Raw genomic sequence first — 19,642 nt, forward strand, 5'->3', positions numbered from 1 at the left:
TATGTGAAACAATACAATGAATTGGTAACACATGGGTAATAAAAACTTCATTCAAACTCAGTTTATTTCTAACGATGTTATAATATGTTATTTAAAGTATTTTTTCTAAATATTTTCGTTTTTATTTTATTTTCCATAAAAATTGATAAATAAAATCAATCCCAAAAGTTTCGGGACTATGTTTACCAATCCCGGGATTCATAAGTATCGAAAATAGTTCGGGATCCCGGGATTGGAATCCCTAGACATAACTGCAACTTTATTTTCTTGAATTCTTTTTCGATGTATTTATTTTTTTGGCAGTGGTCAAGTTTATCAATTCTGCCACTATTTAGTTAATTAGTACAGACAAAACGCAAATTCAGTAACTGACTAATAATAATTACTACGTTCTTCTTCTTCTTCTTTCTCGGCACTACATCCCGGGGCGGGATTTGGCCTCCTCTACAATTGTCCTCCACACACTCTTATAGGGGTACTGTTTTCCGAGGCGCTTTTGTTGGTGTTCGTAATCTGGTGTTTTTACCATGTAGGGTGATTAGCCCTACGATGAACCCTCCTCCTTCATCCGGGCTTGGGACCGGCAGCAACCTAGGTGAATCCTATGGCTACAGGCGGAGTTAATTACTACGTATGAATCATAAAGAGTCATTTTCCCCACCTTAAATGCTAAGAAAGACATTAATATTACAGCTGATTAAAGATACTACTTTTTAATTAAAAGTAAAACCATGCCGATTACCTTCATATAGGTAACTAGTAAAGATTTTTTTTATATTAAATTTCCCTTTGAAAATATAAGTGGGTTTTTACTATCTAATCAGGAATGTTTTATCTGTTGTGATCACGATAAGTATTTTATTGAAGATATCTCAATGTTATCAATAAAATTATCGCGTGTGGACTTCCTCGTTTACTTATATCTACTTATTAATATTATTCGTATTTAAAAATAGTACAAAAAACCAACATAATGGACTACTTACCAACTACAAAAGAGGAATTGGTAGATACCAGTGGCGAAGACTCCATACTAGGCGATTATTTGAAGCCTACCTTTATTGACTTATTTATATAATCACTTAATTATATATATTCAATAAAATAATTTATTTTTGCAACGAGAGAATAATGCCGTATGTGTAGGAATGTATTACACAGATATTAACAAAACAATCTACAAAGGTTTTAAAATATATACCACAGCGCGCCATCTGCCTTTCCGTAAATAAAGGTCGGATTATGTTTTAAACCGTCTGATCGAACATAATATTATAACAAAATATCTAACACACTTGTTTTTATAAAATACACATAAAATTTGATACCTATTGTCAAACAAGAACTTCTTGTCTATGTGTTATAACTGTGAACTAACAAGCCCCTTTCAAATGAGGAACGTCCCTAAATTAATCATTTCATTTTACGCTTTCGTGGTGTACGGATCTATCAATTAACGTAATTTGATGCTTTTTATAATAAAAATATAACAACGATAGGGGTAGGGGGTGCTTTACGATAGCCATACGATACGTATTGTTGACGATTCCTAAAATAGCTCCGAATAACTTCAGAAGACGGTCGGACAATCCAATTAATTAGTTGGAGTTTTTCCAACAGGAAATCGTGATCGACTCTGTCAAACGCTTTAAGCATTGCGAGAAGTCATTGTAGGAACAGTCAACCTGATGGCCTCTATCTAGTGCTGACGACACATAATCTACAAATACCATCAGGTTAGTTTCCTTTGATCGGCCAATTCTAAATCCATGCTGCTCATTCATTATAAATGACTCAATTTTTGGATAAATCATGTTATGCATGATCATCTCAAGAACTTTTGCGAGTGCCGAGAGAACAGCTACCGGCCTGTAGTTCTCCACTGATAACTCGGTACCACTCTTATGGATCGGAGTAACCTTCGACATCTTCCACAATTCGGGAAAGTAAGATGTCAGAGCTCTAGTATGAATACAATCTGTATACGAAATTTATAGCTGATTTAATCATTAGCTTTATTCTTTCAGATTCACTTTCAAGTAGCTATTATAAGATATTATTTATAAAATAAGGTGGATTTCGACAGCTTTGCAATAAACTAAATCTTAACTTATACCCTTTGACCCGTTTCACACGGGACACCTGTGGCGTAGTTCTGCATTTACATATTATTATTATAAATGAACGCGACACTAGTGTATCCCCGTTTGAACGCGCCCATTGAGTTATTTTGTAAATTTGGAATCTCTCCACGCCGGTGTCCCGTGTGAAACAGGTCTTAATTACATGCTTAAATCGTGCTATTCTAATAAGAGTAATAAGACATAGTTTTTATAATAATTGTCTTATAAATTTGTTACATGTAGGTATATACAGTAAATAAGTCGCATACGACACAGGCTTGTTTGGAAACTTGGTAAATACCCACATTTAAGAATTGTTGTTCAGCAATACTTAATATTTTTAAGTTTTTAAACTTTTAATCGATCAAGAAATATATCCGTACCGATTTGAACATTTTAAATTGGCCACGGCGAAAAGGTTGACTACTACTAGACTCTAGACAGGTTTAGTGCACAATGTTGTACCTACAGGTTTATGAATTATTTCAACACGTCGCCAAAAAATAAAAAAAATACGTAAATCTACCAATATCTAAATTCTGTAAGATATACCTACGTACGTAAAATTTAATGCAGGTATATGTCATTAATGTAATTAATTAATAATTAATGACATTAATATGGACGAAGCATCTAGAAAAAAAATGTCACTCACTTTTTTGTCGGGTCTGCCGAATGGCATAATCTGTTCTAACGCCATTACAATAAAGGTGATATTGCTATAAATTCCCGATGCGTGATATCGCATAACGGAAATTGCGAAATTTTGTCACGTGACGTCTGCCTATACATGTGCGAATGTCGCTATGCGCGAATTTACTTGCTAGCTACTGTACTGAGTACCTACGTTGTCCATTAATAATGTTATTGAGGTACCCACATAACAGAGTAATAAGACAGAAATATGATAGCTTAGTTGCCATGGACCGAGGGTTTAAAGTCAAATTTGATAAATTACTCGTTGAGGGTCAGGCCATAAAACGCAAGAAACACAAAGCGCACACAGTATCTTCAAATATTCTCTATCGATATTATTTTTTCCGTATTTCGTTTCCGTGATAGATTTTAATTTACATTAATTACATGCGTAACTATTGAAAGTAACAGATTATTAACACGTATTTAAGTGTATCCCATATTTCTACACACTCGAGATTTAAGCCTTGTTACATCCTCTCCCAGAAGGTAACCCTCTTCATAATACGTTTGTCTTCCCTGTAAGTAGGTTCCAATTAATGTTTTAAACATTTGGGGAGAATTTTTTCTCAGCGTACTTATTAATTACTACAGTATACTTTTTTGTTTACACGCACCTGTTTGATTGATTATGTTATAGGCCTATTTGATGTCAGTTACATAGATTTTGTATATTATGTACCTATTCTGTAATATGCAATGTATATTTTGATGGATTGTATTTTTGAACTGTTTCGCACTCCAAAACTTCCTTTCAAAACTTATGGCGAATCGATTGTGCTATCATCGACCAACTGCATCAAAGAAAATCACAAGAACTATATCAGGGACACCTTTCCAATACCTTTGCGTGGAGGTACCTACACTATACACTAGACTCTAGTGACTAGAGTGTATGATTTATATTCTGATGTAACCTATAATTCATGAGCAGAGAGCACAAAAATATATTCTGTGTGGAAAAGTCTTCCAAAAAACCACGTATACCGCATCCCAGTGGCGAAGGGTGGAGGTAGGCTGTGGAGATCTGACATAAATAGTGCACACAAAACTTTGTGAGTGATACTTTTATATGTTTTCATCACAGAACAGATAATAAATAGAATACCAATAGGCTAAATTCAATACGCCGCATGGTGAAGCAGGCTTTTGAATGTGTGAGTGTCCTACGAAAATGAAGCACGCATTATGCACGTGCAATAGTGTGTGTAATACACCAACATTAAAGGAGCGTAAATGCATAAACCGAGAGCAGTTTTTAGTATTCGACGTTAAACGTATTCTAGACACATGTGTAAGTTTAATCCGGATTCATCCTTACTCGAGTCGGTTACCTGCTATCGCCTTACCCGTTGTGTATTTCAGTTCCCATTATTTCTGAGTTCCCTGGTTTTCATTGAACTAAGAATACAAATTGCAGATGATGTTGGTAAGATTTTTTTAAATTTAATTAAACCCTGCCTTATCCAAGCCATAATAGATGATCGATAAACAATATTTGTCTATCTATAAAATATCTAAAATTATGCCATTCAACGTAAATTTTAGATATTTTGTGGATAGAATAATTTTTTTTTATTACTGTTTGGTTTAGGCAAAGGGAATTTGAATTAAAAAAACTGACCAACACCATCTGCTATCTGTACTTTTAATGTAATAAAAACAATTAAGTATGACTCACAACGTTAATTGTGAACTATTTATGTCAGATCTCCACAGCCTATTACCATCTTTTTAACATTACCATGCACTTGTTTTTCATACAAGGTGAGTATCTACACCCTTCCATTAAAAGTAATAACTTAGATATGTCGTATTCAGATAGTTAATTGTGGGATAGTCACGACTCTTCTGTAGACTCATCCATTTCAATTCGTGACACTCAGTATGCGGGTACACAAAGCGCTTAACGTCAGCGGACAGCAGAGCCAGTCCAAAAAACAAAAAAATCTCTCTTAACTTTCTTCTTTAAGCACTACGGTGCATGGTTGCAGCATCAGTCCCGTGCGGCTCCGTCTCGGGATGGAATGAGCACTTAAGATCACTTCTTTCAGACACGTTTAAAGCGTCATAGAAAGCGGTCGTGCATATCCACGGCTGTGCATATATGACGGGTGGTGGTGGGAACTTATTCAGTTAATTGTCCCGGGAAATTAACTGTCAGGCGTGATATTTTTTTAACACGGCCGGTCATGACGTTGAGCGTTAACAGCGAGCTGTCAAATGTCGTTGAATACCACAGTTAACATGTCTTACTAAATTCCAAATGCATCCGATTAGAATCTTAAATTGGATGAAAAAGGTCCAGTTGGAGATTCTTTTTGGATACATTTAATGGGATGAAGCAGATGTCGATGACTTTTAACTTCAAAAACTGTTCATGAAGACGCGGCCAATATGTACATACTGTGGATGTGGCGTCGACCTGGCAGAGGAAGTGGGATGTATCCACCAAGGACAGGCACACATGATTGGTGTTCCCGAATGTACAATGGCGATTGGAGATAACCGCACTGTCTTCGGACCACTACATCAATCAATTTTGGACTGCATATGGTGGTTTCGCTGGTAAGCTTTAGAGCTTGGACTTATTTCCCGACTAACATGTCCATGTGGCGGAGAAGTACAGGGTGCAAACCATATTTGCTGGAAATGCCCTGAAATGTATTCCGAAAGGGATGAGCTGATCAAGTCAGTTTAACCAGCTGTTGGGCTTATTGGGCCGTCCGATCCAGTCGCTACAAAATCCTATTTTATTGGTTTTAATCGGTGTCTACTGCGAACTCTACACTTACCTATATAGTTTGACAGTTTTATATTATTGGCGTATTTACGAGTATTATTCATTTACTTATATCTATTCTCCGTGCTCCTCTCTTCCATAACTACCCTTAACATAAAGTCAGTGAAACCACACGCGAGTGCGGGGTGACCTCATTTTTGGGTAATTGCTTGTGAGATAGTTACCGGTATAAATAACTGATGATACTTCACATTCAAATGTGTTTCGTAATACGATTGATTAAGACCGGATGTAGTGCAGGGCGATTTGGTTTGGAGGGGCATAAGTGTTGTTGTCTTACCCAATTTTCCTATTTTTATAGGTACGCGTTATGCATAGTATGCATGTCTCCATATCACGCTATGTTACTCTGCACGCTTCTGGACCTCTCTGTAGAGATTTTTTATTTAGCTACGTTTTTTTCGAATTATACGAGAGGTATCCATGAGAAGTCTGCCATTCTGGGCAGTGTTGACTTGTATGTCTATGATAACTATCTTAGAAATAGGGACCATCAGTTGTTTATTCTCCCAAGGTGCAGAACCAACCTTCCTCTGGTAATGCCAATTGGGAGGGCGATAAAAATGTTCAACCGAATTGCTTCGGATGTTTATATATTCCACTTGCGTGAGGTGAGTTTAGCTGGACGCTATTTTATAATTTCTTAAAATAGGGTCTCCTTAGCACACTCGGTGTTGGTACTTTTTTGAACTTATAATTTCTGATGTCCACAATATGTAAAAAAAAAATTGAATTATTTGAAATTGAAAATTGAAATTAATTAATAGTTGAACTATTTAAGCTTCGACCAGCGCAGATGCTATTTGTTCTAAATTTATGCCGGGAATTCAAAAATTTTAGGAAGAGGAGATCGAAGCTGTTACCGTGAGCGCATGTGACAGGATATGCAGTGACGGTAATGTGTTCGGGTCATTAGAGTCTACCTTTAGCAAATTTCATCGCTTTCTATCACTGGCAAAACTATCGAACTTTATTGTAATGATTAATTAGGGCCTTTGTCCAACGGTGAATTGTTTCCTGTTGATAATTATGAATAATCATCATCTTTCATCGAGGTATCCACTTAATAAGATTATTTATTAATATTTATCAAGAGTTAATATTTGTAAGATATTGATTAGGTGTTTAGACATATTATTATGTATTTATGAACCAAAAAAAAAATCACAAACGATGTAGGATAACCCAACTATGTTATCTTAGGTACCTATTTACATATAATGTAAAGAGATTATATGGAATGAAGAGAATAAATCTTATTTGAGTGATTATGGTTTACCACTCTTATCAGTCCGAGCAAATAAACAAAATATATTCAAATATCTTTCGTGGATTTAATTAGGTGGGTACATAGCGATATGGTATAGGTACTTAATCATATCGCCGATAAATATTGGCGTAAATTAAAACATAATCCGTTACTATACGATAAAATAAAATGTGATAAATCAATGAAACATATTATTTATTATCTAATCAATTATTAACAATGAATATATAATTATAATTATTATCTACTTACCTGCATCTCATTTACAAAATCTATATCAAGTGTCAAACTTATTGTATGTTCCATCTAGGGCCCAGAATCTATATTAGACTGAAATTACGTTATGTTGTAACCACAGAACAGATTAATAAATATAATTCATATACACTGAGTGTGTGAGTGTCCTACGAAAATGAAGCACGCATTGTAGACGTGCAATAGCGTGTGTTGCAATCTTCAAATACATCAACATTGAATGAGCGTCAGTGCATAAACCGAGAGCAGTTGTCAGCACGGAGTACAAGCTTAAAATGACGTATTATTGACATGTGTTTAAGTTTATCCCATATTCTTCCACACTCGAGACCGGTTGCCTGTTACTCCGCACCCGTTGGTTATTTCAGTTCTTAATAATTCTGTGTTCCCTGGTTATACCATTCCGTGATATTATGTCATACTACATAGAATTTTCCATAATGATATTTCGATATTTGATATTGTTGCCGTATCAATGTTTGATTCGTATATTTTCAGATTTTTCTAATGTATATTGCATTCGGGTTGCATAATACTTTGAAATATTTATCATTGTGTTAGGAGGATTCAAATTTGTTTCTGTTAACCTTCCTAACGTTATTCATAAAACTTTATTTATATTTGAGTGTATATTTCAATTTATATTATAAGCGGTCCTTATTCTGCGGTGTAATTTAACAAGATATTTAAAATAGTAATAGTAAATAATATTAATAAATACGAAATGAAGCAACAAGATAATTTTAAACCAGCGGCACTCCATTTCAACTTCCTACCAATAAGAAAAACAAATAATTTGGATAGTTCGATGAACCAAAGAAACACTTTTATTTATTTTATGAACCTGATTTTAAATCACCACACCAGAGCTAGTCGAAGAATTTAGGTTATCACAAGTTTTCTTTTTGTTTTAATTTTAAATAAAGATCGATACGTTTTTTAATTAAAAAAGAATACGCCAGGATTATTAATTTTTCAATAATCATTATGTCATTTTTCAAAGAATTTATCAAACTACGTTTAAATGATAAAATCAAAAGACAAAAGCGCCAATTTTCGTCCCCCGTTTTTTTGTTTTGCGCACCTTACAGGCTTATTTGCGTATATTGATTTTATGTAATATAGTCTTTAGGTACGATATTGGTTATAAAATGTTATAATAGGTACCTACACAAGACAAAATAGTATAGAAAATAAAACAAAAATAAATTAAAGGATTGAATATACATAAGTCGTATTTGAATAACATTTATTTAACAAAACATGGAATGCTATATAATATGAAAGTCGAATAATAATTGCTGACCTGTTAATTAATATTTAATTACCGCATTTACCATGTTAATTATATCTAATGGCCAGTCGCGGTGTCAGCACTAAATGAGTTAAGGGGGATCCTATATATATATAGTATATGGCAACAGAGAACCTAGCGGAAAATGCGAAGCTAGCAATTTGAATTTTTTTTGATAATTTACAATTTCAACTGTATTAATTAATAAATATGTATCTGAAAACATTAAAAAGATTTTTTTTTAAATTCAAAGATAAACTTACGATTGTAAAAAATGTAATGAAATGTGAATTCGTTGCAGGGTCACATCTTATTATTACATTATATTGTATGGTCATATTTATATTTATTATTAAAATTTAGTTTATTAAGTTTTCAATTCTTTGACGTTTAGATTGTTTTAATATTTTTTATATTTATTTTAAAAAACATCGATTTTTATAAAAAATATAAATGTGTATAACTTGAAATCCTTTTTATTTATATCAAATCAAGCTTCTATATTGGGACCATACCTAAAATAAAATTTGGTATAAATAAAAAGGATTTCAAGTTATACAATTATTTTCTCAAGTTTTTTCAATTAGAATTTAAATTATAACTAAATCAAGTACCCTCGGTTGATAGTATTAATTTTCATAATATTATGTATAATAATTAAGCTTTCACTTAATCTTTGTAAGTAATATGTAGCTAATTTACAATCCAATTGAATACTCACTGGTATTTTTAACTATGACTCGTTTACTTTCCTCCAACAGGCAATCTTCGTCACTGTTTAACAGTCACTATTAAAACTTCTAAGCACTTTCCCAATTTGATGATTATATCGCATTATGAGTACAACCATGAAATTATAAATATAAGTATTAAATCAATTTAATGATATTAATGTGTGATTGTTTTTCTTTGCAGTAAACGATCGAAATATAGATGCTAGGGCTAGCGAAGACAATGTATCAAATCACAGTTTGAAGTCTGAAGATGTGATAAAGACTGAAACGTCTCCAACGTGGAATTGGCTGAGCTGGGCAGAGGTGTACTTGCCAGGAAAGAGGTCCACGGGCGACGAGGAATGTGTAAATAAAACTGACGACGATGATGACTTCCCAGAAGACTTGTTTACAGGTATTTATCAAAATAATTTTAATCTTTATCAAACAATCTGAAACCACAGTATTATGGACTCCACAATGTGGAGGTATTCCGTCTGATTAAAATACTTAGCATCACTACCATGGCTGTAGACTGCTAAACTGATACAACCTCATCATCACAATTAGAAAGTACTGTATAATAATATATTATATAAACCATATTCAAAATGCTTTTTTCAGGATAGTCTTTGAGACGTGTATTATTATTTAGTTTTATTTTTTTTTAATTACAATGTGTACCCAACAGGCGCTGGCCAGATCTTAGGGCAGTTTGACCGATTGTCCCTAATCGGGCCGAAAACCCTACCTTCGAGCGTTGCAATAAAATGAGACATAATTGATTATTGTTGGTTTTTAAATGTTTTCAAATATTTGAATAAATTAGAATCATATAGGTACTTCTCGGGAAAAATTTAGAATGATATAATATTTCTAATAAAGCTATCCAGTAACCAAACTGACATTGATTGAAAAAAAGTTTCTGAAAACATTTTAACTTAACAATGATCTTATTGGCATCATGGGTGATATGATATAATACGAAATGATAATATTAAATTAGACAAATAGAAGCGGTCAGTGTTTTGCTGTTTTATCATTTTTCTGTTACTGAATAATAACTGCAAGAAAAATATCAATTTAATTATGCGAGTTTTGTTATATTATATTAAAATCAGTGACGTCCCGTGGGGGTAGGCAGGTTATGCGTTGCATAATATTGAGAGCAGAAGCGGTTTTCTATGAAGCAGACGATGCAGTCGCTCTGTTACAAAGAAACCACATCTTTGTCTAAAAAATCCTGACAATAATATAACTATTATTGTATTGTAATATCCATCGCAACACATATTTTAATGGCGGTTTAATGAACAGGCAACATTTTCAAAAGCGTGCTTCCAAACCTGTACCGCAGACCTCTACATGTCTAAAACTATAACTGTTCGAAAAATGGTTTCGAGGTACTGCTCTAATTGCCAGTAGATGATGCTGTACGTCAATTTAAAGATTTTTGTATGATGTATGTATAGTAAATAGTAAATAAATAATAAAATAGGTAAGTAACTAACGAATTGGCAGACAATTGGTAACTAAAAATAATAAGGGACAGCATTCTAAGTCTGCTTGGGCGGGTGGTAATTTGTAATCAAAATTTTACAGTTAAATTTAAAATTCACACTGACCGTTCTGTCAATCGTTTTTGGATGGGAAATTAATAATCGTGCCCTATAGGTACAAAGACCCACCCTCAACCTAGGTCTCCATATACGCACAGCCAAGTCTCACGTGCTGAAGGACCGTGGAAACTGCGACAACCTTGCACCTGCCCTATGATACGATGGTGGAGGGTAACAGGATACTTTATAAGTAGACACTGTAGACCAGGGGTAGTCAATCTTTTTATACCTACCGCCCGCTTTTGTATCTCTGTTAGTAGTGAAATTTTGTAACCGCCCACCGGTTCCACAGTCATGGTGATTTATAAAGTAGGAAAGTAACTTTACAAAGCAGAGTTACAGTAAATTAAAGTATATGCTTAATAATAATTACTTCCCAAATACTTTATGTCAGACTTTCGCTAAGTTTGGCAGAATAAACCTTTATAAAACAACTAACTGTAGTTAAATCTATATTTTTATTTATACTTTGCATAAATAGAAGCATGACGTCTGATGAAATTACATTTAATTAATTAAATTCCTAATGAGATCCCTGAGGCTGATATCTGACTGAATATCTGGCTCAATTTTTGTGAGGAACAAACGAAGGTCTCCTCTTTCGGAAATATTCAGGCGGTTTCTTTCTTTGGTCATATTATGATTAACAGCACTTTTTATTTTCCCATTGGTTTTCGTACCCACCACTATCGAATTTATGTTTACTTTCTTTATCATATCTAATTACTGTTTTTGTTTTTAAAACCCCTACCGCCCACCATGAAAGTTGGAACGCCCACTAGTAGGCGGTAGGGATCAGGTTGACTACCCCTGCTATAGAGTGTAGGTAGACAGTAAACCCATGGGCATTGATGCCCATGGAGCTCGAGAACATGTTTCAATCCTGCCTCGCACTTGCAAGAACCGACCCTGAGCAAGTCTTTTATTATTTCAAGAAAAATCTACAGAATGGAGACTGTAATGATTCCGAGACAGAAAAATATATGATGCTAACACATTTATATTGAAAACTTCTTTATTTATTTTATGACTGCTGCATTATTATTGATTTGATAAAAGAATATTTGAGTCAAATGATTCAATCACGTGTAAACTCGAATCATTCTAAAATATTAGGATAACATTTTAATACATTTATAATTTGCGATTAAACATACACATGTTATTGTTTTATAGTGTCGTGAATATTAATTTGCTTCAATATTGCAGTGGCCAGTGAATATGTTTTAACAGTTTTTTGAAAACCTGTGAATCTGTCAATCGTCCAGGTTCATTTTGTTAAATACTAGCGAGTACCCGGCATGCGTTGCAATGCCACTCAAACAAATAAAGTGTTTTGTTTGTAAAATTTCATTACAATCGGATGAATGGTATATTTAGTAACTTACGTATATGAATAGAAGAAGAAGAAGATGGTTGTACTAATTCAGAAACTTTCGCGGGCGTGCGCACAACAACTCACCAAAGTTTCATCGCAATCGGATGAATGGTATAGGAACGCATACGAATAGAAGAAGATATAGTAAAAGAAGAAGGAATGCCATAATAAATCAAATTATATACCTAATATCTGAATTCTTAATCGCTAGAAAGCCTCAAATAAACGGGACTTAACTCGGTGTTGTCGGCAAGCTTAGGATATCTCATCTTAATCAATATAATATGTTCAAAATGATTGGGTAACTAAGTACAACGAAATAATACCTAAATAGATTCCACAAAAATTAATGTTTCATTTTTCCCCTGGCTGTTCTGTTTTGTCCGGTTACCATGCTTACCATAGCCCAGACTGGGCCAAAATATGTCATAATGGATGGGTAATCGCAGTATAGAGAACAGGTACGAACACCATTACCAGACAACCAGGTTATCGAATTGGTTGTAATTTTTAATTTATTGATTTCAGATGAACAGCTGCGTCACGGTGCGTTAGTTTTACATTTCATCGGAGGAATTTACAGCTTCACATTACTGGCGTTTGTCTGTAATGATTTCTTTATTCCGTCAGTGGAATGCATCTGCGAGGACTTAAATCTTTCGAAGGTAAAAAAAGATCAAATTAATCCATGCAATACAATTACCACAATTTACATAACCATCATATACTTACGTATTGATATCTTTTCCCTGAAGAGAAAGATTAAATTCATTTACTAATCCGCCAAATATGAAGCAAAACACATCCATTTTCATCACTAAAGGGGTTATTTTTGTCACGAAGAAAGAGGTGAAGTTCATTACTAAGTTCTACAATTTTATTCTTACCCATATCGGATAAAGTATTGTGATCGTGTGAAAATTCGACCTCGAGATTTTGGCTGATTTGTATCAGGTATCGTCCAGAGATCATGTTATGATTTTTGTTTTTTCAACTACTGAAATATTTCGCGGTTCCCTTACAGGAGCTCCACGTCCGCGCCCCAGTTTGAGAAGTACTGAACTAAAAGACAAATTTTATTTTTCGTGGAGTTCATTCGTACTATTTACCGGACACGCAATCTGGTTATCTCCATGCACCACTTAATCGTAGACAAAAATCAAATATGTTTGTCTACACTTGGTGGATGCGGTCAGTGATGTCCCTAGGCAAATTGCCGCACTTGGTAAACTTAGAATACCGCTCCCTTTCATTTTTAGTCTCAAATTATATGCAAAATGGTTATAATTTTTTTTATTTTTCAGGATAATAAATTTTATTTATTTATTTTTACATATAGTGAACATTATGAATTATTAATTTAAGACGTTCACAACATGACATTTAGAAACATTATTAAAACAGAATTACATAAAAAAAGAGATAGATCAGTGTTAAGTTATTAAACAATATAAAAGTGTAAGTAAATACAAAAAATCCGTGTCTGTACTTATGTAGGCGCGTTAGAAGTTATACTTCTTTGGCGTAACAAAACAAAATAAGCCGTTACCTGAGTCTATTAATATTACAGTGGATTAGGTTGATGAAAACGTACCCGATTCATTTGTGTCTCATATAGCACATGATAATTGTAATTTAATTATTGTATTAGACCGCGGTTGCCGCGCGGCTTAAGCGTTGGACTATCACGCAGGTTCGAATCCTGGGATTCTGGCAAGAACAAATATTGTTTTTCAATTTGTGTATGAGTCAGAGTATGGACTTAATAGGTTGAGCAAGTGGCTGATATCCATTTCTCATAAAAACAAAAAAATCTGTTAATACAAACCTTCACTATGTAGAGATGATGATCTTATCAGGATTGGGCATGGTCGAAAAAAAATATAATTCGTCTTTTTACGCTCCAGGGAGGGGTCCGAACTGGAATATTATTAATGTGTATGGTAGAATATATTAAAATTTAATGAGGGTTTATTCTGCATGTCCTTGAAAAGGTTGGCTTTCTTCTACGGTTGCGGTATATTATAAATACAAGTAATTGTTCACTAATACAATCTTCTTTTCCAGGATGTAGCGGCGGCGACGTTCATGGCTGTCGCAACGTCATGTCCAGAACTTTTTGTCAACATTGTGAGCACATTTATCACAGAGTCAGATCTAGGACTTGGCACGATCGTCGGGTCATCATTATTTAATACTCTTGGGGTTGGTGCAGTCGGGGGAATAGCAGCTAAACGCGTAAGTAATTAATGTACTCTTTCAATAAACGATTTAGGGGTTTCTTGTCTCTTTATTAAGTTCACATAATATATATCAGTGAATATGAAGTCCACTTCCAGAACAAAATATAGTTATTTATTTTTAATCAGGGCTCGAAATGGATTGGAGCATACCAGAACGCAGCTCGGGTTCATGAAATCCTCTGGACTATTGCTGCGTCCCATTAACAATTAATAACTTTGTTCCGGTTTTGCATTATTAAAAAAATAAATAATTACATATAAAATGTCTTATATATTAAAAGAAAATTTATCTATAAATATAATATTTATAACATGTTACGACATTATTTCTACGAGCTTTTGTGTTACTTTGCTAGTACATACTTTGTTTGCTTTAAAGATTGCGATATCCTCTGCGATTTCAGTATCTACTAAATTTCGGCCGTCAACGAATAACAATATTGGTGTGTCCCCTAAACAAACACTTTTTTTGTCATGACTTGGGAATTAAAATACCTATAATATTAACAATGAGGTCTTCGATTGCTAATTTCTTATAAAATGGAATCCCCTCTAAACCAGTGGCTCTCACGTGAAATTGAACTGTGGCCGCACAATTGACATTGACAGTTCTATGGAAACGTCTGATGGCCGCACCAAATTTCACTTTTGTCGTGATTGAAAAAATTAAAGCTAAACTTTATTTACTAAAAAAATGGATCAATTTATTTATAGACAAGTCCATTTAATAAAATACATTTGAACATTTCAGCACATATCTATTTATTTAAAAATAATGCAAATAGAAATTCCTCAATACTACCTTTTTCCAATGCGAGCCGCATGGCTGCTTTACAGTTGTCAACTTTACTGGCTTCGATATTTGTTTTTTTATGAAGTACATTACACTGAATGATCTTTCACGGTATACATTAGCAGGAAAAATCCACAAATTAATAAAGTAATAAAGAATTGACTTGATTTTTGGTCAACGTATAACTTCGACCAAAACTTTTCAACCGTGCTATTATTAAAATGGTTTTTAAGTACTTGGTCAGGACTCATTTCCAATTACGTATATTTAACGTTAGCCCAGTTAATTAAAATAAATACTGAAAATAATGTTGGTGGCCACAGCAAAATCCTCTGGTGGCCGCAAATGAGAACCACTGCTCTAAACAGATTGTCATTACTGTTATATGTTCTACTATGGTAATTACGAAACCAGGGAAGGACACAAGTACCTATATGGACATAAAATTGATACATTCACGATAAAATTTCAAATATGTGTTCATTTTTGACAGTATGTGTGTCTATCCTGAAGAAATGTGATTGTTTTGCCTGCGGCGCTAATGCACTTTGCCTGACCCAATATATGCGGCGGTTATTGCATTTCTATTAATTATATATAAATGACGTAGTAAAGATGTGTGTTTGATAATTTTACTGTAGGTACCTATGTAAGTATAATAAAAATATCGAACTAACATTAATATTTGGAAAAAATTATCGAACGTTCCTGTTCGTAAAATCATCAATTTCGAGCGCTTCCTTTAATTTATTTTAATTTACTTTGAATTATTGTCATTGAAAATTACGAGTTGTTCTAAAGATTTAACAATAAAATGAAGCATACGACCAAAAGCTACATTCACACTGTAAAGTGTAAGCCTTATTAAAGATGTAATGACGGTACTTTCGGCAAGATCCAATATCCGATTTGATATCTCTGGACGTCACAACTGGCATAGTCTTAGTACACTATCACCCCTTTTTACTCTGAGAAACCTTTGCTCTCAGCAAAACAGATCCATTTTCGACACACTAAGAGTGGCGTTTGCATTCATACACCTCTAGCCGAACGCCAGGAAGGAAAACATCCCAGAAATTTATTACATTTAAAATGTTTCTATGCCATGTTAATGTATTTACGGGAAGATGGGGCGCCGAATTTACACTTGAAGGGGTCCCAAGTTATTTCTTATTAAAACGTAATTAAAAAAAAATGTTTGTTTGTTTATTTTATATTATATTATTAATATTTAATTGTATGTTGACGCATGGTCAAGTTTTAAAAACTTTTGAAAAAGTTTTGTATATTATTTGATACACCCACAAATTATATTTCCTTGGCAGTGTTATTTTGGTATATAATAACATCAGTAATTAAATTCATTTTTCTAGTTTTCGAGAACCCTAAGGTATAGCCCGTTTAGGTCTTTGGTAAATCTGGCCCCGGAAGATGTAACAAGCCGCCTCTCACATCCAAACTTGTCTCGTGTGCCGAACAAATCTTCCGAGAACTGAGATCCAGTGTTGCTTGAGAAGACCGCGCACATCTATCTACCTAGCGACAGTCGCGCGTAGCCTTCAAAACTTATAGATTTTTGAATACGGTGATCGGCGAGCCTGTATAGGAATGACCAATTCGTAGGTGTTTGTATGTGACCGAGAAGGATATAACTTGTCAATTGATGAATGAGGAAATCGATGTATTTTACACGTTTTAGGCAAGACGAGTTTTGATGTGAGAGCCGGCTAATATGTCGACATGGGCTCGGTTTAAGAAAATGTTATGTTGTCAAAATTGCTGCGTCAATCTCTGAGCAATTGATCTGTCTCTAATAAAACACTTCTTCTTCCAGGCTATAAAGATATTAAGGTGGCCAGTGACGAGGGATTGTATTATATATAGCGTCAACGTGGCAGTTCTCGTGTCCATGACTTGGGACAACCGAATCGAGTGGTACGAAGCGACCATCCTGCTTTGTCTCTACATCAGTTACTTCTTTTTCATGTTCAACAACAAGAAAATCTTCGACCTCGCCAAGAGGCTCCTGAAACTTGGCGGAGGTTTCAAAGTCGACAATAGTAAATATGTTCACTATAATATTATTTAATTTGTTAGTACACATACTGTTTGGGTATTAAGGTCATGGCACCCACAAAGGGGGTAACTGTACCTTAGTACATTGCTGTAACTCGGGACATTGAAGGCACTTGCAAAATGATGGCATTGTGACGTATGCGCAATATACGTATCGAAGCAAGGCACCCAATGCGCATGCCCACCACATATATTACTATGCCCACACACTTATTTGTGTATGGGGACATTTTTTGTTAATGATACTATTAGTAAATTTCTGGAAGAATTTATGACTCAGTCAGGTAGGGTAGACATATGCGTCACAATAATGTCATAATATGACGTAATTTTCAAGTGACTTCAATGTCCCGAGTTACAGCATAGCGGCAAGGCGAGTCGACCAGATAAGTGAGATAAACACACATCACAAATTTGCATCACTAGTAAAAAATAGTCGCTATTTTCCTTCATTAATTTTATTATTTAATTATTTGGTTGTACGATACAATTTTTAATTGTGTTTCAATACTCGACAACTCCATAATTCAAACGGATGTATTAAAATATACAAAAAAATACAAAATATACACATTAATTTTACGCGTACACCATTTGTAATTTGATTTTGCTGTTGTAGAGCGTCACATTGCCTTTATTCTTAGCTATAGGTAGGGGGGCCCGCCAAAAATCCTAACCTGGGGGCCCGCTTCAGGATGTGGGGGCCATGCTTACATAGGTGCCTTAAAAACATTCAGAATTTATTCTTCCGGTAATTGCGGGTGGTTTTTGTTGTTTTTTTAGAATTGTAATCAATCCATATTGATTATAAATGATAAATTTAAAGGGTCTACGATAATATCTACTATTAACGGCCCACGATGGATGCGCGGCTTAAGCGTCGGTCTATAACGTCGTGGGTATCAGGCTCGAATCCTGGATCTGGGTAGTACACATATTGTTTACGAGTCAGAGTATAAACAAAATCTGTTAATACAAACCAAAAATACTATTATATTAATACGATCTTATTAGTATCGGACATGGTAAAAAAATTCTACGAGAATTTAAATTCTAATGGATTTAAGTTTTGTACTATTCCATTTGAGTTAGATATAGGATATAGCAACGGGCTACTAGGAAAGCTAAGTTGATCATTCTATCTTGAATGATTTTACACCTCTTGATTGTAGTATTTTTATTGTTTACAAGTAATAATGATCTATTATTAGATTTTGACGATTTATTATAATATGATTATCGAGTGTATTATTGTTAATAAGATAGGGGGTTTTTACTAACACTCCAACTAGTCTTAATTTGTTTGTTATATTTTTATTGTAACCCTTGACTTGATAGGTAGGTAATAGAGTTTTTACCTACTTTATTGTATTGATTTATTATATAAGTTAGAGTTAAGAGTGTTCGTTGTCAGTGTGTGTTTGCATTTGGTGAGTATACACAGCGCCTGAAGATGCCGAAAGGCAAAATCCGGGTCGCAAAAAACGACTCAAATGGAATAGTTCAAAACCTAAATCCATTAGAATTTAAATTCAAATTCCATCAAGTACCTTCGGTCGATAGTATTAATACTATGAGAATTGATTAGATATGTGGGGTTCGATGTGGGATACCAATGTGGTAGCCATGGTGTGGTGGATGATGATGGAGAAGTCGAAGATGGATGCAGGAGCGAGTTTTATTTGCGGCCTAAACAGTCGGTACAATGGTATGTTATAGTACCTAGTCATGTTACAATACTTATGATACGGGTCCGAAGTCTGCATCTCGGTACAATGAGATGTGCGGGACTATACGGAGAATGAGATTCAAACAGCCCGGGAACTTATATTCGAGTTACCTCTAGATGAAATATTATTCGCTTATTTATACGGTCAAAACGTAATATTCTTTTCATTATAACTTAGTAAATAATTATATTGATCGAGTCAGCGACTAAAATGGCATTTGCGTCAGTGGATATCCGAGTAGCTGGGAATTTATTATTGCAGTCGTATAAATTGATACTATGGAAAAATAGATATTTTAATTTCGCCGATTAATAAAAATGCTGACAGTTACAGGTATATTTGTTAAAAATCAGTAAACACAAATTTTAAGTAGATAGGTAATGGAAGAATTCTGAAATATTTAATTAAGGGCGGACGTGCTCAGCGTGGGTCAAAATGGAGCTTTTATTCTATTTTCAAAGCATGATCCTGGACATTCCTTAAACGTTATAGATAATCTATTTATATAATTTTGAAGCCTTATTATCATTTATATTTATTTTAAACATTTGATGACTGCATAAAGTATTTTTATTACATAAAATAGTATTCTTTTAAACCTCTCGCTCTAATGTTTTAGAATATAGTCATATTTCAGTAAGTACATAAA

General features: G+C 34.1%; 1 protein-coding gene across 1 annotated transcript in view; it reads left to right on the forward strand.

Moving 5' to 3' along the window:
* The first annotated feature begins 549 nt into the window (after positions 1-549).
* Positions 550-19,642, forward strand: part of LOC147079936 (sodium/potassium/calcium exchanger 5-like) — a 36,071-nt gene continuing 16,978 nt past the window's right edge. The window contains exons 1-5 of the mRNA XM_085945918.1: positions 550-595; positions 9,357-9,569; positions 12,680-12,816; positions 14,219-14,389; positions 17,022-17,247. Coding sequence (XP_085802044.1) covers positions 550-595; positions 9,357-9,569; positions 12,680-12,816; positions 14,219-14,389; positions 17,022-17,247 — 793 coding nt within the window. The remainder of the gene's footprint in view (positions 596-9,356; positions 9,570-12,679; positions 12,817-14,218; positions 14,390-17,021; positions 17,248-19,642) is intronic.

This window comes from Rhyacophila brunnea, unplaced genomic scaffold, assembly GCF_057557595.1.
Source record: "Rhyacophila brunnea isolate RB1 unplaced genomic scaffold, BYU_Rbru_1.0 scaffold_1, whole genome shotgun sequence".
NCBI classification, from domain to species: domain Eukaryota; kingdom Metazoa; phylum Arthropoda; class Insecta; order Trichoptera; family Rhyacophilidae; genus Rhyacophila; species Rhyacophila brunnea.